The 23489-nt window shown below is 41.6% G+C and overlaps 1 protein-coding gene across 2 annotated transcripts in view; it reads right to left on the bottom strand.

Moving 5' to 3' along the window:
* Positions 1–23489, bottom strand: part of LOC121342182 (glypican-5-like) — a 346855-nt gene that overhangs the window by 201296 nt on the left and 122070 nt on the right. For both annotated transcript variants that reach the window (XM_041416405.1, XM_041416406.1), the window contains one exon: positions 22525–22650. In XM_041416405.1, the coding sequence (XP_041272339.1) occupies positions 22525–22650 (126 nt within the window). The remainder of the gene's footprint in view (positions 1–22524; positions 22651–23489) is intronic.

Genomic DNA, 23489 nt, shown 5'->3' with positions numbered 1-23489 from the left:
GGCCATATTCAGTAGAAAACATACTATGAATCCCACCAGACTGGAATTCACTGACTCTGACTCCCTCAAGGCTTCAAGTGCCCTAAACTTGGAACCACGGACAGCAGAACCAGCCACCCCATCATCTTCTTGCTGCTGTTTGCTCCTTTTCTGTGCAGAAGCTGCATTAGCTTCTCATCTTGCCTGCAATGCCAACACTTCAGTGCCATTCTCTGGGGTCTGGGGCTGGTTTGGGTCAGGACCTGCCTGGTACAAGCCAGGATGCTCTGTGCCTCGGTGGCTGGCGAATCCTGGGAGCTTCCCTGTAACAGCACTGAACTTCTGCACCAAGGATCTCCCACTGCTGCTACACTCTGAAAGGTGCAAAAGCTTATGGACTGTGACCCATCCAGCCCCAGCACAAAGGCACTAAACAGTCCTCTCTGCTTTTTTCTCCCACAGTTCATCCTCCTAGTGACACATGGCTTTTCTTTTAGGAAGCTTCCTGCTATTTTTACCAGGATCTCTGTTAGCAGAAGAGAACAAGCATCACACTTTGGAACAATGCCAAATAACCGTGGTGCAGACACTGCTTGGTGTTCATTCCATCCAGCTGAGCTGCTTGCAATATTATCAACAAATCCTACACGCAAGAAGGGGGCACAAAACATCATCAAATGGTTCATGCCCAGCGTCGAGGTATTTCTGGTAAGTGCCTCCAATTCATCACCCACCTTTTCAACAGGTCCTGAGAAGAGATTTATGTCCAAATAGCCTCAAGTTCCAGGGAGTGGGATGGAGAAAGGCTGTCCCTCTCTGCTGGGCAATCTGATCTTCACCAAAACAGATTGCAAGAACGAATGCAGTTCGGATAAATTCAGTGGTCTATGATTTCTCCATTTTTTTGTGTTCCTACATGGTTTGTGTTGGGATTTTTCTTTCTATTTGATACAAGCACAGGATAAATGGAACTGGCAGAATGTGTCATCCCATGTTTTCCTTTCCATTCAGCTGACGTGCTAATTTTGTGTAACACAAGAAATGAACAGCACTTTCCAGATGTATAAAATTGGTTTTAACGACCAAGTAAGGCAGGAATTTTTTTTCTTTATGGGATCACAGTTTCCTCAATTAAATTTTAAGAGAATTCAGCTTTGGAAACATTGAATGCTGTATTTTACAGTTCTCTGAGGGGAAGAAAAAGTGAGGTGGGAGGATGTATGCCTATTTTCAAAGTATAGACTTAACAAAGCATTACTTTAAATTCAGTGATTTTCAAGTTGGTTTTTCATGTCTGCTTAAATGCCCGTGGGTAAGTGTGCTGAGGTCTGTAATACATTCCAAATGGTCAGTGCTGTTATGATACTCTCACAACGACTGCACTACAAGACAGATTAAATCAACCTTTAAGAGTTGTAGAAAGGAAATATTTTTTCCCTTTTCTGGCTAAGACAAACAATTTTTCATGTCACAACCCCACCGAACAGCTCGAAAGGATGGTGGCAGACTGTACTGAAGGTGCTCTGCCACACAGACCCCGAAAGCTCTGCCAAGGGTGCCTGAGCTAGCTGGAACTGCACAGCGGACTAAAGGGGTTGAGCTGGTCCTACCAGCAGCACATTTGGGCTTTATACCAGCTGTAGTAGGAACCAGCATTTTAAATGTGCTGATTTTGCCAAAGACAAAACAACTGCTGACCAAGGGAGGTGCACATGTGTTTATGTGCCTGTGCACAAAGAGAGAGGACATCTGAATCCATACACAGGCAAGTAAACTACAAAGAGGAAGTCAACCAAGCTGTCAGCACAGGATTCCTTGCAGAATGGAAGGGAACAGAACTGCTCAAAGAACTGAAAGCATTAAAAGCCAACTTGTTTGCTGCTCTTCTGGCTTTTTGTTAAGTCAGCTGTGAAAACCATGCATGCAAGTGTTTGAGTAAGGAGTAATGTACTGAGTCACCTGTCCCCACTGAGAGGAGGCATCAGTTCAGACTGGGGACACTGGCACTGACACCATTCTGTAACCACAGAAAACAGCAAAATTTCCTGAAGTGACACCATCTTCAAATTTATCAATTTCACAGTTAATTATTCTTGCAAAAGAACACGGCAGAAATATGACACTGAGACAGGCTCTGACCTCCTCTTCAGAACCAGCTCAAGAACCTGTCCAGATTTAAGCTCCACTGAAGTAACAGAATTTACCAATAATACAGATTTAATCAGTGAGTGGAAAATAACAGCAGTTCTAGAAGGGGGATTTCATGACATTGAGTGACTAGGCAAAAGAACTGAGGGGTTAAGTTGGACATCACCAGATGTAGCCAGAGAAAAGCTGCCCTAAATACCAGCACACTGAGGGCACACAATCAGCCACCACTTCTCAGGACAGAGCACAGGATTGTTATGGTCAGTTTGGGAACATCAGCTCACTGTTCAGCCACTGTCAGAAAGGACAAAGATTATTTATTCTTATTTTTTCTTTCTTAGATTTCTTCCCCCTCCCCTTTTTTTTCCCCATATACATTTTTTTTACCGCTTTAAAGCCACAGAAAGCCTGTGTCTTGGACATTCCATGGAATTCTGGTTATCCAAACTCAAAGAGGGCACTGCTACAGTACAGAGAGGTATAAAAATGGCAATAAATATTTTAAAGATGTGGTGTAGCTGGAATCCTAGGACAGGCTAAACATATTGAGGTTCTTCAATGTGGGAACTAGACAGCTGTAAGTGGTATGATTAAAGTCAATAAAATCCATGAATGGCCAGTAAAAGGAGGAAATTTGGTTTTTACACAGTCTCAGGGTGATTGTGGAGGAACAGGACATTAAATTAAGCTATCAGATAGCAGGGTTAAAACACGAATATACTTGGTTTACCACATATATTGGCACCACGCAGAAAGCAAGAGAGTCACTGCTAACACACACAGGTACTGCTCAGGCTGACAGAGTCAGCTTTCCTCACAGAGAGCTGCAGGCCCTGAAGGGCAAAAGATGCTTCCTCTGAACAGCAGTACTTAAACTTGCTCACAGAAACATGTTCCACCCATACCTGCATTGGATTTCTCTTTTTTACAGCACTCTGAACTCCAACAGCAATCCCAGTGGCTACAGCAAAGTCACAAATGGGTTTTTTCAGTGGTATTCCTACTTTTCTACTGGAAGTCTGACTTCAGGCTGAAAAGGTTCTTCTTAAGAACAGAGCCCCAGGACAGAGAGGGTCAGTGCAAGTCAAACACCCCAGGAGCTGTTCTCCCCCAGATCAGGGTCACTGCAAATGGCAAAAAGCTCCAGCCTCTCTGTGCAGCGTCATCAAATACTCACCATCACACACACACACATCACACACACTGCCAGGCACTGAAACACACAGTACTGGTGTTTGTGTCTGCTAATAACACAGCTGATTTCTACTACCTACAACCATAACCATTACTATTAATAATAATATAATTAGTAGTAATACACTATTAATTTATTAATAATTTATAAATTCAATAAATTATTATATCATATTATAATATGGTATAATCAGTAAATGATACATTTATTTATTAATTAATAATACCAAACACTATTTAACAGATCTGTACTCAGATACTGTGTATGTACTTGTTACAGCTACCAACCTAACTCCCTGTACTTTATCTCCTTAGAAAGACTAGAGGAAAAAAAAGGACAAGCAGAGTGTTACAATTTCTATTGTGCCTTAGGCAACTCTTGAATTTGAATTAGTAGATAGTACATTAAGATGATGTACCATAAAACCCAAGAGGATAAATCTATAAATAGATTACAAGGCTGACTTTCAAAGGATTTTAAGTATCCTCTCATAATTGGTCCACCCAGTGTTACTGAAACATTCAACCAATTTTTCAGACCCTTTTGTATCTAAAATATATACCACACAGTGCCATAGCAAGTTTTCCATTCAAAAACTATTTTTCTTTTTTAAAATTACACCTTTAACCCTAATGATTATCAAAACCTAATCTAACTGAAACCAGTCTGAAGATTTGTACCTCTCTTTGCAGCCTGACTCAGCAGAGCAATTCACCTTTTGACAACAGCAGATCAATTAGGAGGCATCAAATTTATCAGCTGGAGACCCCTGGGATCTGCAGTGCCAGGAATGTCTCATGGGGAAAAGGAAACGTGGAAACACCCACAGAGACCTACAACAGCAAACCCAGCCCAGCACAGGCAGGGTGCAGCTTGTTCTCAAACCATGCCCTGCAATTACAGCACAGCCAAGTGGTGTTTCTGCCCACACTGATCACTCTGCTTGGTTGGTTTTGCTCCTTTCATGTAAACTGTAAAAATAATCACTTTTTTTCTGAATGAGACAGAGCAGCTATTTCCTTCTAGGAAAAACATCCAGTGCAGACAAACACCATACAGTCTTTCCAAGTGAGTAATTTGCCTGGACACTCATTTCCCCTCTTCTGTCACAGCCCTGGCAGGAGCCCCTCGAGCACTGAGATTCACCTGAGAGCTGCCAGGTGGGAAAGCCCTGTCACTGCAAACACACCTGGGCTGCTCCAAGGAATTCACTCAAGTGCAGAGCCTGCTTCTGCAAACTAGAATGTTTCCACCTTACCTTTTGCCAGTATTTTGTTGAAATTCCTTTTAAATTGAAATTTCTTTTTCTGTTTGGATTTCAATTCATACAACAATACCTCATTCACTATGAAAAAAAACAAGACAAGTTGATTTTGGGGTTTTTTCCAGGGGAACTAATGTTGAGCAACGTGAAACCATGGTAACTGTCAACTTCCACAAGGTTATGCTATAAAAGAAAATGAATTGGTGCAACCATCTCTTAAACACTTCTGTGGGTTATCACCACAGTAAATCTGACAAACCCACACTTCATCCTATAACCAGATTTTCATTTCAATAAGGGAAACCATTGATCATTTTAACAAGCTATTTGTGATCTACAGTCAGCAGCTCCCACAGGAAGTAAATCTGTGCTAAGGGAAAGAGGGGAAGAGTATTTCTTTCAATGGTTTCTCTTCCATCAGCACAGGGCAGCAAGGGATGAGATTTAGGGGCCCTGGCTGGGACAGGAAACTCTTGGTAGGAGCAGCTAGAGGTATCTTGCAGCACAAGAATCCACAGAAATGTTAAACTTTATTGTCCTTTGAGCAAGGGAAAAATAAAAGACCATGAGGGCCAATTAAGCACACAGAGCTGTTAAAATAGGAATGAACAGAGAATAAACCTGAGCACAGCCAGAGCTGGGGAGAAAAGGCTTCCAGGGAAAATTTCCTGGTTATTAGATTTCCTACAAGACTCTACAGCACTGGCCAGTGACATCCAGGGGGGTTCTGCCTCACATTCCTCCTTCCTTTCCAGGATCTGCACGTGAGACAAGGAGTGTGGATGAAATCAGGACTTCTGTCCCACCAGAGTAACTCAGCAATCCCTGCTCTCCCACATCCAGCCTTATAATGGAGGCTCTTTCAGATGGCAGCACACCTTCCAGCACACAGGATGGAAACTGAGCTCCTGAGCCCCAAGGTCCAGGCTTTAGTCATGCTTAAAAGGGCTCCTATTAAAACAATATGGCTTAGTTGACCCTCCCTACTTCTCTCTTAATAAACTGTTCCAGCAGTTTGGTTCTCCAGTGGACTGACATCTGATTCCCAGACTAGATTTCCCACTCTACAGTCTACACCCACTTACAAGGCTTTGCCAACAACCTTTAACACTTAAATAACTTCTCCCTCTGTGGTGAGGCCTTTGAGAGAGCAGCCAGAGCCCTCAGTGCCCTCACCCTGTCCAGCTGCCCGAGCCAGGCTGTCCCTGGGTCCTCAGCCTGAATTCAGCCAGAGCTGACCCCCGCCTGTCTCAGTCACTGCCTTTTGCCCTGGGCCCATTAAAGCTTCTCTGCACTATTTTCTCCTGCACAGAGCAGCATCACTGACTTTATCCACACGTGCCCAAGCTTCCTTACTACTCTATTTGCTGGGAATGTCCTGACGAAGGCAGGAATGATGCATCTGACTCCATGTTCTCAGAAGGCTAATTTATTACTTCATGATACTATATTATATTAAAGAATACTATACTATACTAAAGAATGCAGAAAGGATACTTACTGAATGCTAAAAAGATAATAATGAAACTCGTGACTCTCTCCAGAGCCCTGCCACAGCCTGGCCCTGATTGGCCAAAGAGTGAAAACAGCTCACAGCAGACTCCAATGGAACAATCACCTGTGGGTAAACAATCTCCAAAGACATTCCACATGAGCACAGCACAGGAGAAGCAAATGAGATAAGACTTGTTTTCCTTTGCTCTGAGGCTTCTCAGCTTCCATCCTGGGCGAAGGGATTTTTCCAGAGAATGTGAATGGCACACCTTACAGCTGACTGGAGCTCTGATGTGCAGTGGCCTCCTTCCAGCTCTGCAATCCCCCCTGCCCTGAGCCCTGCCTGCTGCTCTGCCACCTTTCTGCTCTGTTCTCTCTCCCCCCACGGAACCTTCAGGGCACCCTCTGCCTTGTTCCCAGTCCATGGTCCCAGTTTATTTGCTTGCCACTGACCACACCCATCCTGCCTGCTGCTCTGCCACCTTTCTGCTCTGTTCTCTCTCCCCCCATGGAACCTTCATGGCACTCTCTGCCTTGTTCCCAATCTGCTTTGTTCCCAATCCATGGTCCCAGTTTATTTTCTTGCCACTGACCACACCCACGTCCCTAGCTGGGTTCAGCACTGTCCCCCCATTAATGACAGCGCTTCTGTTAATTACTGCCCTCAGCAGCCTCAGCACCAGGCTGTGTATTCACACATGCTCATGCATATGTGTTGACAACAGCTAATAAATTAGACTCAGGCAATTTTTTACTACAGATGACCATGAATGGTGCTTGAATTCTGTTACTAAGATAGATTTTTACCTCATGTGCCAGCCCTGACACTTCCAGTTTGTCCCATCAGACAAAACAGAGTGATTTTTAAAAAGAGGAAACCAGCAGCAGTGACACATTACTGATCCATCAAGAGAGCTTAGGGGCTTTTTGTTTGTTTTCTTTTGGTTTTATGCACTGAGTTATCTCTGGAGAGACAGATCACACGGCATTTTCATCATATTTCACAAAAGAAACGCAGCAGGAAGAAAGCACAGACTGAGGTGGCTCTAAAACCCAATGCTGGTTAAAAAAAAAAAACAGTAAACATTGTTGAGGATACAGCCTTTGCAGATCAGAGCCTCAGAAAGGAGCCCAGTAAATACTGGCCCTGTCAGACCTGTCCTTTCACCCAAAAGATGATCATTCCAGCCCCAGTGAGAACACAACCTCTGGCTTCACCTGTTGTTTAAAACCCAAAGGCTCCAGCTGCAGAAAGGAATTTCATCTGGAGCTCTGCTACCAACCTGCACAATCCTGGCCCCAGAGTGGGAAAATCTTCTGAGAGATGCAATCCCATTACCATAAACTGCAGGAAACACAGAGGTGATGCTGTTTAGAATAAATTTAACCTTCCCCAAAGCTCTCAAGTGGAGTAAGCAGAGCTCCAGACAAGAACTGTCAGACAACAGGCACTCACAAGCACACTGTGAATTGTCCAGTTGATTACAGCAGACTCAAAACCTTCCCAGCAACTTTGTTGTCTCCTGTGTGCAAGCTAGGAGGGCTGAGAAAATGAAAACTCATTATTCTTTTTAGCTATCATTCCACAGGTATAATATGATCTAAAAAGTACCATGCTGCTTTTTTCTGAGTTTCTCTGTTTATGAGCAGAGGCAGGAAATTCAGAAACTGCCATTGTGAGATGACACAGAGTCAAACCACAATTCTGCAAAGATTCAGACTCTGACTCCAAGGTTTATGAAGAATGAGTTGCAAAGAAAAATCTTTGATTATTCCATTTTTTTTCAGTCAGAAACCAGCAAATAAGCTAAAATAAAAATGTAGAGTCTTAGTTTAATTTCTGAACCTCTTCATGCCTAGTTAATAAAATGAAGCAGCTGATGGCATTAATTTGTAGTGAAGTACAAATTTTTGAATACTTGGTAGACAGGAAACAAAAACAACATCTGTCAAAACAAACAGCTACTACACAACAGCAGTCATGTACTGAAACAATCCCATTTTCTGCTGGTATGAGATGGTGGAGCTCCACTGACACAGAAGCTGCAGCAGCTGAAGGGACAGAGACCACAATGGACAGTGCTCCCAAAAAAACTCTACTTAAGAAACATTGGAACAGCCTTCCCCAAAATCTGTGTGAGTTACACCAGATCAAGCTTGGGTTGAAATCTCACTGCTGCTTAAAAGATCTTATTGCAAAAAAGGTGATGGAAGTAAATTTGAATATTTTTTTTAACAAACAAAAGATTTATAAGAAGGTGTCCAATAACCAAGCTTGTTCTTCCACGGCATTACTGGTAAATTAAGATATGTTTAGCGTGTGATCACTTAAAAAAAACACTTTAATAATCGAAAAGGTTCACCTAAATAATTTAAATAAAGCCTTTTCTCACTCTTCTTACAACCAGTGACCTGAACTACTTGACATGTTTTATGAATGGACAGCTAACATCAGCTAGCACTATTGACACACACACTGCTACTTTGGGAACAACTCAGACTTAATAGCTATTAATCCTGCCACACAGAAAAGCTGAGAAAAGCATTATTAATACAATGTGAGCATCTTGATTAATTAAAAAGCTCTGGCTTACACACTGAATTTTCTCAAAATACTTAGAAACCACAGACACACAAGTTGTCATACAAACTGAATGCAGTTTTAAGATGGATTAAGTTCTATTACCTAACACAGACCCTTATATAGAGAACTTCTATTAACTCTGTAAATAATTCTCATCAGCCTGTGAAGATGTAACTCAAAAACCCCCTTCCTATTAAAAAGGAACTTCATTATGCTCCAAGTCTGCTTGCAATCAGCAGTTCTTTGCAGGCAATAAGGTGGTTTAGGTCCTTTGCCAAATCTCAGTGTGTGGCCATTCCATAAAATTGACTATATCAATGCATTTGGAATTCTCCAGACAGTTAATTTTCCAAAGAACTTGCCTGATTCAGATGTATTTAATACATATGTAGAAAAATGTGCATTACATCAGTTTTTTGTTTTTTTTTTTACTTTTTACATCTATTCAGCTTAATTCAGTTCCCATTTCACTTTTAGGTATGTCAGCATCAGCTGTGCTCAGTGCTAATTCCAGCACAACTTATGAAAGGCTGTAAAACATTAAACTCACGGCTTCCATGGCTGTAACACCCAGCAACAGCTGCACTCCAAAGGTGTGAGGAGAGCTTTAATGCTCACCTACCATTATTCACCATTCTCTTTGGCTCCTGCCTTCCTCAGCAGACACCTGGCTTTTCAAACCAAGGCAATTTTACAGCTGCAGAATGCTCTTCACAGTCAATGGCACTGGAGAACCCCAAATGTCTACACACACCCTTGCCTGTTCCTACACTCCATTTCTTGTCAAAGACAACTTCTCCCAGGCTGCTCCATGTGCAGCTCCAGCAGCAATCCCCAGAGTTTTTTCAGCATTCCAGCAGCTGCAGTTTTCCTCCCATCAGTCCTGCTTGGCCTGACCCATGGAAGTGACACCACACCCAACACCTGCCCCAGCAGAACAAACGGGATGCTGACAGGGAATGCTGCAAGGGAGGCCACTTAGGAGGGGCTGGCAAAGTTTTCCAAGTGTTCTGTCTATCAGCAAAGAGCCGGGAATTAAAATTTCGTAACCCAAGCCCTCTGGTGGCAGCAGAAGAGGATCTGATCTAGCATCCCTCCACTTGCAGAGGAAGGGCCTCAGGAAGAAAATTCAGGTACAAACATATTTGTCCTCACTTTGTTTTCCACCTTTTTTCAACAATGCTACTACCTTCATGGTTTTATGGTTTTGGTTTAAATTTCCTTTTGGACCTGTGCAGTTGATCCCACGTCAGCTGACACATTCTGGGCCCACGAGCAGGGAGTTGCTGGACGTCACTTGTGATGTGGCTTCCACGCCGAGCAACACGAGCCACCGGGGCTGACAGAAGCTCAGCCTCCTTTTCTCTGAACTTTGGGTCAGAGCCATGGAAAAAACCCACAGCAGCTCTCCATCCAGTCCATCTCCAGCCCAGTCCATCTCACCATACATTCTGATGAAAACTCTCATGGGCAGTTACCCAAATATGCTTCAAAATTAAAAGTACTGAATGTTAGATAATACTCAGCTTTTTGTGCATTACCCAGTGAATAATACAGAGCTAAGCCAAGGCAACAGACAAGGACTCAGCAGAGGGTTTTGTACAAGACATTTAGTCTGTGGCACCTCACCTGGAATTTTAGAGCATGCTATTGTATTTTGAAATCTAATGAAAAGGCTTTCTAGACAGAACTCATTGCTAATAAAGGAATAACAAAGAAACTCAAGAGAATATATTATTAGATGGATTTCCAAGAATTAAAATGGAAGGGATTAAAGAACAGCTAACAGCCCAATACAGTTTGTAATTAAACCTGAATTCTCAACTGTAAGAGTCTGGTTATCAAATGTAAAAAAAAAAAAACAAAATTAAATCACTTGAGTAGTTCTTTATCTTCAGGATGAAAAATATGAGCCAGGCCAGCCCTACAGAATGAGGCCAGAAAGCACTTTTCCTGTGGTTTTGATCAGCAAAAATTACATTAGTTCCACATAGCTGAAATTAGTACAGCAGGAAGTTTTAAACATTTACTTCCATCAGAGAACTCTGCTTTTTTATATCCCCAACTCCTGTGCTGGTGCTGAGGAGGCAGCACCAGCCAGTGGGTGCCAGGCAGGGACACCTGGGGCACCCCCAGCACCTTCTGCACTCAGCAGGCACAGACATTGCTCCCTGGACCCTTCCTATCAGGAATGCTCAGCTGGAGGGGCTGCAGGAGGAGCTGGGACCAACAGGAACACATTGGGTTCTCTCAGGAATGCAGAGTTTTCACTTGCAATGCACCCTGGCCTGCTCTTGACAGGTGTTTAGGGTGGGATGGGAGATAATTCCCTTCCCAAAAGCAATCAGAGATTGCCAGGAGTCACACAAAACTGAAACAGAACTTACAAATCAGGTTTAGAAAGATCAGTCCTTGCAAAGACTTTCAGTGACAGAAGGACTCATTCCTCCAGGTAAGAGAGCACTTGGCTGTTCCTGTAGCCACTCAACCTTTCAGGAGGGCTGTGCTTCTGGAATTACCATGCTGGGAAGCAAACATCCCTGGGCATTCATTCTGTCCCCTCAAAAAGGTTCCACCTCTGCCTGCCTGACACCAAAGACAGCAGTTACACCTTTGCAGAGTTCCAGCAGAGCTCATGTACTTTGCAGTAAGAATAGAATTCAACTTCTTAACCCCAAAACATCAGTGACAGGACACCACTGCCACTTCACAGCAACATTCAGGATATCAAACCCTGCCTGCAGGCTCCCCACCTCCTGGCTGCCAGCTCTGAGCTCAGGGCTGTCAGAGCAGCATGGCTCTGACACGTGCCCTGTGCTTTCTGCAAGTGTGGGGCCACCCCAGCTCTGTTTTGCACATTTGAGCCACGTTCCCAAGAACATTGCAGAGGTGCAAAGCAGCCTGCCAAACTCTTGGAGTGATTGCTGGAGCTGGGTCCTCACACCCAAACCATGGAGGTGTTCAGACAGGCTGCTAGGCAGAGCCACACTTCAGCACAGCACAGGATTTGCTGTTTGCCAGGATCTTCACTCTTAATTTGCCATAGAAACCTCTGAATTACAACTTTTCTTTTATTGTCTTTTCCCTGTAGTTGAGTTCTCCTTAAAGTGCAAGGTGTGTACCACCCACTCAAACATCTTGGGTGAACTGTCTGACACCATACAGCAAAGACCTCAATCCTCTCTCCTTCCAGTCCAGCTGCAAATAAACTCACCCAGCCTCTACCTTCAATAAAAGCAGACAAGGTGTCAGAATATCCCCACGGGGAGCCAGCCATGCCAGGGAGACAGATGTGCTTGAATACACCTGAACTTCTGTAAAACTATCCCTGCCAGGGTAACCCTACACAGAAGTCTCCATTCTTCTCAGTTTAGTTCTATCTCACCTTACATTCTGAGGAAAATTCTCACGGGCAGCTACCCAAATATGCTTTAGAAGTACTGAATGTTAGATGATACTCAATTTTCTGCTGCATTACCTAGGGAATAACACAGAACTAAGCCAAGGCAACACACAAGGCATCAGCAGGGTATTTGTAGAAGACATTTAGTCTGTAGCACCTCACCTGGAATTTTAGAGCATGCTGTTGTATTTTGAAATCTATTGAAAAGCCTTTTCTAGGTTCCCAGGGAGTGCAGACACTCAAGCCTTCCCACAGAGCAGTTTGTCCCCAAGGTTAAGTGGCCACGAGAAGCAATCAATTATCATGGATCAATCTGTCTCTGGTTTAAAATGGCACAGTTGTATTCAAATTAAAACAGCTCTAAGGATGCCAGTTCTGTGTTCCAGGTATTGAAAATACACCTGAAGAGAAGCTGGCACTGGAGCCCCAGTACATTCCAGTTGTTCCTTTTTTTAAACTTTTGAATCTGTTAAGGTTTTGGTGGCATTTCGTCTCCTGCACACACTGGTAGGAGGTTGAGGAGATGTGAAAAATCCTGCAGTAACCCTCCACTAACTGTGCTCGCCTGTCCTGCCTCTGCAAAAACAGAAAATAAAACTGCTCTTGGTTTTGCTTTGGCCCCAGGTGCTTTTGCAGCAGTTTATCCCTTTTTGTCTCGCTTTAGCCAAAGCATTTTCCAGTTAGCTGATGAAGACTCCCCACCACGAATCCACCACAGGTATTTAAGATATTGGAAGGTCTCCTGGTTCTCCTTAGTGAAACTCAACCTCCTGACGTGTACTCAAAATCCCAACATGTACACTGAATTTCCTCAGTACTTCAGGGATAACATTTTAAATGCATTTCCTTGGAATAAGCCTGCTGATCCTGAGTCTCAAAACTCAAGTCTATTTCTATGTTCCTGAAGAAAACCAGGTGAAATTCTGATTTTAGACAAAGAGCCTGCCAAGGTTAGAGGTTAACACTGAACACTATTTTTCAAGTTAACTTACAGTGTTTGTCCCAAGCAGTTTAGTACAAGGAATTTGAAAGGGCTCCCACAGCTGGGCAAGGAATACATAACTTGTTTTAAATTTCTGTATGTGGAAATAGTGCATTTATTAAAAACAGAAGTGATGATTTGCCTTTTTTACATTAAGCTTCCACAAACATATTGTTCAAATCATGCCCCAAATTCTTGAGTGGAAATAAACTGCCAAGTGCTGGGTATGAACAGAAATAATAACTTAATATTTATAGATAAATATCATCTGTAAATAAATGTGTTTATAAATAACTTAATCATTATCTGGAAAATGACCCTGGGAATATTATGAGGTCACAATCCAGACCAGTGCCACATTATATTATTCACTGTAAAACTAATTTGTCCAAGGGTGAATCCATGAGCTCAAAGGCAAAGTTAACTCCTCTGTTCAGTCAAGGGTTTTAACAATTCACTCTCAACTATTCATTTTTCATTTAAAATATGCTTTGACATTGTATTATTGCAATAAGTAAAATATCACAGGTGAGTCAGAGATGGGCCTTTATCACCAACTCTGTCTCTTCAGGTCCTGAAGTTCATCAGAGCCTCCTAAACTATTTAAAATATTGGACCAATTTTCATTTTAAAAAACTTCTGATTTTTCACATTTATCAAACATACACTTTAATGTTTAATTGTATTTATTGTAATTAAAGGGTAATATTCATGTCAGAAGAGTTTACAGAGCAATAAACTCTTCTACAGATAATTACTTCTACAACATTCTGCTCAAAGAATGAAGTAAATTTACCAACACTCTTGAGAATTCTTTCATATTCAGGAAAGCTCATGTGGTGCCTTTTGGCCTACAAAATAAAATAGATGGGGGTTTTTGTTGGTTTTCAAAAGTAGCTTTGAAAAGTTTTCATCCTGCACAAATTTGCTTTTCCAGCACCAGCTTTCAAGAGCATTTCAGATGTTTCTACAATAAGTGCTGCCAATAAAGACACCGAGATGTTTGCACACCCCAGGTCCCCCCTCTCATCAAATCAAAGCTCAAGTGAGCAGAGCTGCCAGGAACACCTCTACAAACAGAATTATTCCTACACCAAGGAAAGCAAAGACACAAAGAAACACAAATCCAGGTCAAGAAGGAAAGAAGTGCAGCAGAGAACTGAGAAAGACGTAACATTCCCTACTTAAACAGGGTAGGAAATTAATTTAAATCTAGTACATGGGAAAAAATGGTGCTGGTAATTTCAGATATTTGTATTTTTTTGTTCTGAATAACACAGAGATGAGCCAGACAGTTCCTAAATTGCAAAATATTTACAGCAATCACTTTGACAAGTTGGGTACCATTTCTGTTTGTTAACTGATCAATGTAAAGAACTACTGGTTATTAATAGATCTTATTGGGCCAAGATCTCTGGTTGCACTGTGGGTGAGAAAATACTTTGAAAATATGATCACAGCACTCAACTGAGCTGGCAAGAGGCTGTCTGGACAGAGCAGGGGTGTTGGATTAAGCCCTTTTCTGCCCTAGAGATGGGCAACTGAGAGGCATTTTAAACACTTTTATTCCATTTTCAGTCTCATGGGAAGGGTGAGACAATACAGATGTTATAATTCACACTATCACAATCAAAACCCAACTATTTCCTAATTACAATACATTGTAAATACTTCTTGGCCTATCAACTTTTGGCACACCACGCTATAAATACCTTAAAACCAATCATCCAAAATCACCCCTGTATTTGTATGTAAATGTAAATGTATGTATGTAAACTTCAGTTTATGTATTTGTATGTAAATGTATTTGTATGTAACCTTTCTATCAAACTTTAAGAATTCTTAACAAAATCATTTCCCACACAGGGGAGGTTCAGGTTCAACTCATCAGCTGAGCAAGGCAAAACTTCCATCAAAGTTCCTATTTTTCTTTATTCCCATCAATCCACTGGGCCATTTCTGGGGCTGTGTAAACCACCAACTCCCAGCACAGAAAAACTCATTTTAAAAAGCATTACTGGGGAGATCAGTGGAAGCACACACCAGGCAGGGACAGAGCCAGCCAGAGGGGTTTGTACCAATAATATGGAGAGGCTGTGGGATAAACAATGTATAAATTAAACTACTTTTAAATGATACTTAAGGTTTGTCAAGCTGTCTCTGTGTCTACTCATCTGATCAAGGCAAATCTGCCTCTAAGCACAAGGCATGGCCCTGAACCCCACTGGAGCCAGCAAACGCTGAGATAACCCCATGCCCCTGGGAGGTCACTTTGGGGCTGCAAAGAGGCAGCACTCTGGGGTTTGTTCTGCCAAAAATATCAGCATTTCAGAGCTCTACCTGGTCTGTGTTGGGAAAACACAAAAGCTTTCACAGAGGAGAAGAAGGCCAGCCCAGCCCACATCCTCCCTTATTAAAGGTGAGATTTACAGCCCAGCACAGAGTGACAATCTCCCCACAGCACAACAGCTTTCCTGGCAATCTGGGACACCCTTCAGCCTTCCAAGCCAGAATCCAGATGATTTTTTTTTCTCCCATTTCAATGAATCAACACTTTTCCAGTGAAAACCAGCTAAAAAAATTAAAAATGCCTCTCTCTAATTCCAGCTCTAGCTCTGGAGGCTACCCCACTCTGCCACAGAAATTTCTCTGAGAAGTTACCCACAGCTGGATGTGTTAAATCACACACACATCACACCAGACCAAAGATATTTTGCCAGCAAGGAATACAAACCAGCAAAAAGGAGATTATTTTCTGTCTTTTGGCACTTAAGGCTCGGAGAGCAGCAGAAACAGATTGCTCCTCCACCCTTCAGACACAAAGTACCTGTAACACAAATAAAACCAACCCCAAGGCCTGATTTAACTTTGTGACAGTTTACAGCAAGATCATCCTGCTAGCACAGTAAAACCTGTATCAAACTGCCAGGTGTGGGGGTGCGTGTATATATATATATAAATAAATATATCTATTTCCCAGTTCAGTTAATACCAACACTTTCATCCAGTTCCCATCTCCACTCATTTCTACCTCTCTGTCTCAAAAAATATCTGTCAGGAAAGCAAGAACTGTTGCAGAGAACCTTGCACCACAATACCTATACATATATATACACATAGATATATATTTATATATGTGTGTGTGTATATATATATATATGTATGTGTGTGTGTGTATATATACATATGTATATATATGCATATATGTGTATGTAGATATAGATATGTATTTCAACACATATCTAAATTATTTCACACAGAGAGAGATGCCACTGAACAAGGCACCAAGGTGGGAAGAAGGCTGCAGAACTATGCAGATTTTTTTTTACATTTCCACTAAAAAGTTTGCATTTAAGCAACCACAGGTTTTATCTCAGCAACACCTTCCTCAAATAATTCCTTTCTGTTTGAAAAATGTAACATTTATTATTTGATTGGCTGTGCTACAACACTGATGGATTCCTGCTTCAAAGTCCACAGAATTTAATGGATTTTTTTCCATTGACTTGCTCATTCCACAGAGTCTACAAATGCTGTTTTCATCACTGCTGGGACACAGGACCAGGAAAGGAAAATGAAAAAATTCACTTCCAACTTTACTTTTTTTAAATACACTGCTACTTTTAAGCGTCCAATTTCAACTTGAAATAATATCAAAAATTCAATGTCCTGAAAAATAGCAAAATCCAAACATCATATGGGAATCCTTTTCATCCAACAGATCAATGTACCACACTTTCAACCATACCCTATAGTTTTAGGAGAAAGGATTAGGTGTATCAGGATTAAAAACACACTCACTGGTATCTCATTTACCTGAGATTCTAAAGAATATATTTCCAGCCCAATATCTCCAGGCCTTGATAGGATTTATCCCTCTTGTTTGTATTGCTGTATTGCATACCCATTGCAAATGAAAGAAAATGAATTTTGCTTCCCTCCAGGAAGAATCATTGGCTAAGACAAACTGAAGGATCAGATAAGACTTTCACTTTCCATCTTTTCAATTGGACTTTGAGTGTGACCTTTCCTAAGAGGAAGAGGTACAAAGTCACTGTCTTGGACTCTGCACAACAAAATAAACTTTTTCTTGGAGATATTCCATAGACTTTAACCATGTCTGGATTGTTCCTGTTAGAAGAGCTTCAATGATTGGAGCATTACTATTTTAATACTGTAGTACTTTAACTGCAAAGTTTCAGTTTTCTGACTGAATAAGGGATGTCCTTTCCTTCTGAATAAAATAAAATAGCATACAAAAGAAGGAGTACCTGCCCATTATTTTATGCAATAAAAAATATTCCAAACTTTCCTTTCTTACTACGATAGTATCAAATTAGTCATTGTTACAGTGCATCTGCAAGATACTGTCCCACTGGAGCAAGCTGGTGGTTGGCTGGCAAGATTTATTCTTTCATGAATTCTGCTCAAAGGAGTAAAGTAGACATTGAGTAAGTAGCAAATCTGAAGAAACTCTGAAATCAAGAATTCATTATTTGTGTTCAAGTCTCTCCACCAGAAAGAAAATGTTGAGTGCTGCAGTGTCAAAAAAATGCCTTTGCAAGTCAAATGTCCATTTGCATTTACACAAATGCTTTTCAACTACTGACCCAACCCATCCATTCCAATTGCCTGGATATATCACAGTAACATTATTAACTAAAAAGAAGAAAGTCAATCACCGCAAGGAAAATGAGAGCGTGATTTCACAGCAGGAGGATTGTTCCCAACAATCAGGTCATTCCTAACCAGCAGTGGGGTCTTCATGAGTCAGTCCTGAGAACTGCATTCACTACATCAGAGTGATTTGGAACTACAGCATGCACAGAACACAACCCAAAATGCAATCTGCAAACAAAAAGTGGGCAAAACCCCATCTTTAGAGAGAAGCACCAAAGTACAGGAAGTTAATTTTGTGCTCCCACGCAGGCTGAACTGCAGAAGGTTTGGTGAAGCTGCTAGCAGAGTTCCTCAGTGACCCCAAAGCCTGAGCTCCAGGATCTCCTGCTGCCCACCAGGATCTGTCATCCTAACTCTTCAGCACTCCAGGCCAGGAGGACACAAATAAATCCATCAAACCTCCCCAACAGGCCTTGGCTGAGCTCCTCATGCCTTCCATCAGGTTCCTGGGCTCTTTTCTGTGATACTCACAGTTGCTCCTGGCTCTCTGTACCTTCATACAAAAGTTGCCTCTTGACTCACATTCACTTCTCATCTGGACCTGGGGCTGGAGAATTCAACACACAGCCCTTTTCTGGGGTTAAACTTTCTCCCAACAGTTGGCAAATAATTACATTTAATGAAATGCCTACACTGAGATCAATCTGTTGACAGTATCCAGGACTGAAATCCTTGTCTTTCCTTGATAATTGTATTTTAAAAAAACACTAAACAAACCCCACATCACCACCAACAAAAACAAAGTTCTTAAGCATACAGATTTATCAGTTTATCTTACAAAGAGGAAATCCAGGCAAATGGTCTGACACAAGTGTCTGTGGGTTAGATACCATGCACAAACATCACTGACTTCTGTCACTTTTCTTCACACCTTTTTTCCAACATGGGTCATAGTGAGGACCTGCCTTGAGCTTTTCGAAATTTGTGGTGAGGAAGAAAGGAACAAAAACCAACAAAACATCCCAAGCCCGGGAAGATACCCTAAAACCTGAAAAATACTGCAAAATGAGAGATAGCATTTTGCAGTTTACAGTCACAAGGAGATCTCCAGAAATTGTTTACACTGATGGCATGAGAAGAACAGAAGTTAAACATTCTTTAAGTGAGCTGAGGCTAAATGACTGTCTCTGTTTTCCATATCCAGATGGCTGCTTGCTAGAGCCTAAGGAACTGAGAAAGGGGACAATGAAAGTGCTAAACTCATAAAAACTGGGAGTCTCTAAAGGAACACATTTTGAGAAGAAGTCACTGTGATTTGTCACTTCCTTCCTCAGCCAGCTCTCACAGGCCCTGAGCCTAACAACGCATGACAAGATCTGTTCATGATCATGGACAGGTGTCCCCTAATGCCCCCATTCAGTGCAAAATCCCCCAAAAAACAAGTTAAGGGACAAAGGAGAGAAGGAAGGAGAAGAAATGTGGGTCCCCACTAGCTGTTACAGGCCATCCTTCTTTTCTGTTCCAGGTAACCTGGTTTAAAAACCATTTACATGTCCAAGTTTCCTGAAAAAGGGAATCCAAGTGGAAAAACAGTTGCTGTAAAATACCTCCTCCCCTGTGCCCCACCAAATCAGGGTACTACACATCAAACCTGTACTCTGCAGTGACAGGAGTGTGTATTTATACCCTTGAACTCCTCAAGCTACAAAAGCACAGCAGGTATGGAGAAAGGAGAATGAGACTTCACCATCTCTCAAATATTTCTGCAACACCAGCCTGAAGTCTGCCACATTCAGAGCAACCCACAGTAGCTAAAATCCACCCATTCACACCTGAGGGGACACTGTGCAATGGGAAGCTGTGTCTGACCAGCAGAATATTTCTACTTCCACCATCAACAATGATATTTCAGATCAAGCTAACTGGCATTAAAAAAATTACCATTTCATTTGGAAAGTCAGAAAATTTCCTCTAGAAATGGAGAGGCAACAAACACAGAACTGCCTAGAGTGATTTTCAGAAAGGTTTTTCTTTCTTCGCTCCAAATAAATCAAAGTTTGATCTTCTGATCCAACAATTCTGTGTTGGATCCAAGTTAGAAATGGCTACAGCCCAACAATCATTAAGCTGAGACATTTCATTAGTGCATGGTGATTTCTTACATGAAGTCTTGCTTCAGGAACAAGATGGTCAAAAGAGCAATTAAGAGAAAGAAAGTACTCCCAGTGCAAGTATTTCTAATTTTGTCCTGAACTGACACTGGAGGATTCCTAACAAAGCCATCTCTTCCTGTTCTCTGAAGAGCAGGCCAGAGGCAGAGTCTCAAACCAGTGGGAATCTCTTTTTATGGTGTAATTAACTGGCAGCTCAAACTCCTTTTTCCTGCAAACACTTTGATTTAAACACGACAAAACCCAACCCAAAGAACTAAACTAAAATTAAAAGGTACAGCTCCAATCCTGTTGATCAGACCTCAAGTGCTCTCTCTACCAATTGCATGAATTATTACTCATTTCTGAGTAGTAACTTCATATTGTTTCAAGCTGCATTTGAGTGTCAAATTGTTTTTAAAGCTCGATTTAGTTTTTCCTGAAGAGCTGGCATGCCAGCTAGCACAGAGAATAAATAATAAATAAATAAATAATGCTCAGCTCCCAGCAGTATGAAATGCAAGGAGGGTGGAGGAACAGGAACTGCAGCAGTGCCAGCTCCACAGTCCCAGTAACCCAAAACTCGTGTTCAGCAGACCCACGGGGGTGATCCATTTGCTGACCCACAGTCAATAAAAAGGCTCTGTTTGGAGTTCAGAGCTGCTCACTACTGCTGATATTTAATGCCCTGGGAGGGGAGGAAGAGCAGAGAGGAATTCATCTTCAGGCAGCACCAGGACAGATTCATGTGCCACGTGGGGAGGGCTGTGCCAAGCCCAGCTGTGCCAAGCCCAGCCTATAAAACAAACAGGTGATGAAAGGAGCAGAATGTGCCAGCAGGCAGGAGATGTCTGTGTGCTGCTGTGTGGCACTGCAGGCTGCCCAGAAAGTCCCCTCCTCTTAAGACAATCAATACTGGGGGAGAATATATTCATATATTATTATATTTAATATTATTTAGCTAGCTATCTATAGCTGTCTGATGAAACACATGAATTTAACCTTTTTGTGTTCTATTTTGCCCATTTAATATGTTAACTACAGACACATATCTAGGTTTGGTGGTGGGGTTGGGGTTTTTGGTGCTGTCATCTTTGGGGATAGGCTGTTTAGATTTCCTTTTGCCTTCATTTTTTCCTTTGTAATTCAACATATGAGGGATCTTGTTAGTCCTTTCTCTGCTACTTTTCCCAGCTTCCCATCCCTTTCAAACTTGAAACTTTTTCATGTGTCTCCAGTTCTGGGAAAGTTACAAACTGGCAAAGTAACAACAGCTTTTTTTCCCTTCATGCCTTTCTAAAATGTGTATCAGCAATTTGAGTGGTTTGGGCTTTTTTAAAACAAAGTAAGATAAAAACTAAAAGTAACTTTTTTTTTTCCTCCCCCAGGAAACCGATACAGAAAATATTTGGTTTGTTTGGCTTTTCTTGTTTTTCTTTTGGCAAGAAAGCTGTTTGTTCTAAAAGTCAACTGTGCATCCAGCAACACGCCACAAGCAAAAGAGATTCTGATATGGAAATATTGATGAGAAATACTGATATTCTTCCTGTTTCCTCTCCATTACTTTTGCAGTAAAAACTTCAACCTGTATTGCAATCACTATACATCAATATTTGGAATATTGTTTTATTGCCAAAATATTAAAATATATGCCCTACAATGAATTTTAATATGTTGAAATATTAAAGCTATTTTTGGATGCGTTAGACAAGCATTTATCTCCAAAGAGCTCGAATGCAATTAAGCTGAAGTTATTTACACATGAGAAAACTCAGCAGAGCTATGTGGGAGTCAGAACCCCCATGAATGGGACAGACAGGAAGTGTCACATCTTTGCTCCATGTTGGAATTTTTCAGTAAGTTCCTACAAACCAACTTGCGACCATGAAAATTGCTTTAAAGCAAGAAAACAGAACACTAGAACTTTATCTTTTCTAATTGTTACAGACCACAAAATCCACTTCAAAAAGAAACATCAATGAAAGCCAACACAATCCCATGGAACTTCTCTGTTTTGACAATAAGAAATTTTTGCAGAACATTCACTGGCACACTTCCAAGCAGCTCTCACTGCAAAAACTGATGTATACTTTGACAGTGATAGTAAAGATAGATTTTTGTTCTAAACATCTCTTTTCTCCTCAGGGTGATGTAGCCTCATGTTATAGAGAGTAAAAGAAATGACAGTAACAAGTTTAGCTCGTGGAAATGCAAGTGTATATTCCAGTTTAGAGTCTGAAGGGGGACAGGAAAGACACTGATAAAATACAGAGGGGGAAAAAATTAGCTGGGAAACTGGAAAGTCTTTTCACCCTGCAGAGCACCTACCACAGTGTCTTAGAATGCTGCTGAACCATCAGAAGGATGTGAAGAGACCTCTTTTCACCATTTGTCCTCGTTTTGCATGGGAGGAATTTAGGGAAGTTGTGGGGGGAAGAGAAGTGTTCTGAAGGGTTTGTTTTGATTCTTACTACTTTTTTTCTTCCTTTTAGTTACTGTTAATTAAATTTTCTTTATATCCTTTTAAAGTTTTAAGCCTGCTTTGCCTTTCTCCTAATCCTGAATCCCAGCAGGAAGTGACTGGCCAGCACTGAGCCCACCACACTCATTGGTGCATTGGCTGGGAAATCTAAAATTGGTGAAATCTCTAATTGGTGAACCAAAACCACTACACCATGCCAGCAATTTTTTACTTAGAACTTTACCTTTCCACAACATCCTCTCCATTCCAGCAGGTTGAGCTGTCTCTCATCACCAAGTCTCCATCACAAAGCCTTTCTGCTATGGAGGCATAAAAGGTTCGGGAGCGCTTCATGTAACTGATGAACTCTCTGCAAGGCAGGAAGAGCACATTTAACAACACAACAGCAAACTCAGCACTCAGTTAAACCCCCTGCAGCCCAGCCCTCCATCACATCAAGGCTTTGGAAAATGAGTAATTTGAATTCATTTCTACTTCTAGTGTATTTTTACTCCTTATAGATCATGCAGTTTTACTTAGTCTGGTGTCAATACACATAATTACACACCTAAAGGGTGCTTCTAACACGTGGTGGTAACGTGTCTCTCACCAAATCTGAAAAAGGCCACACCTTTATAAACAGATTAAAAAACACTGAGAAAACATCATCATAAAAGGCATGGCCAGTACAGACAGTGTATTTCTGATGACTGTGTATGGAAACATGCCTTGAGGGCAAACTGCTGCCTCTTTTATAATCTCATTATACTTATAATATATACCTGGCTGAGGTAGCCATAAAAAAATCCAACTAAAATTGTATTTAAAAATTTAAATAATAAAAAAACCCGCTAAAATATCAAGTGTTAATTCAGCACCCAAGTGAGAGGATTTCAGAATGAGGAATTACCCTGCTGCACTGCTTTAGAAGCCCCTGTTTGGTGTGTTACAGATCTGGAGAACAAGATTCAGGACACAGCCTGAGCTGGAGCCGTCACTGAGCTCTGTGCCTGTCTCAGAGCTCCTGGGGAGCCCACAGGACCCGTTCTGGTTGCAGTGTTTCAGCCTGGCAGGCACTGGAGCTGGATGGAGCTCAGCACAAACCAGTCAGGATTCATCACTCCTTAGCAGGAGCAGGTGCTTCAAACAACATCCAGGCCCACTGGGAAATATCTATCCCTGCCATCTCTCCCCACAGCTATCTTTATA

Source organism: Onychostruthus taczanowskii, unplaced genomic scaffold, assembly GCF_017590055.1.
Source record: "Onychostruthus taczanowskii isolate IOZ18803 unplaced genomic scaffold, ASM1759005v1 scaffold51, whole genome shotgun sequence".
Lineage (NCBI taxonomy): Eukaryota > Metazoa > Chordata > Aves > Passeriformes > Passeridae > Onychostruthus > Onychostruthus taczanowskii.
The sequence above is the reverse complement of the archived record's forward strand: the minus strand, read 5'-3'. Positions and strand labels throughout refer to the sequence as shown.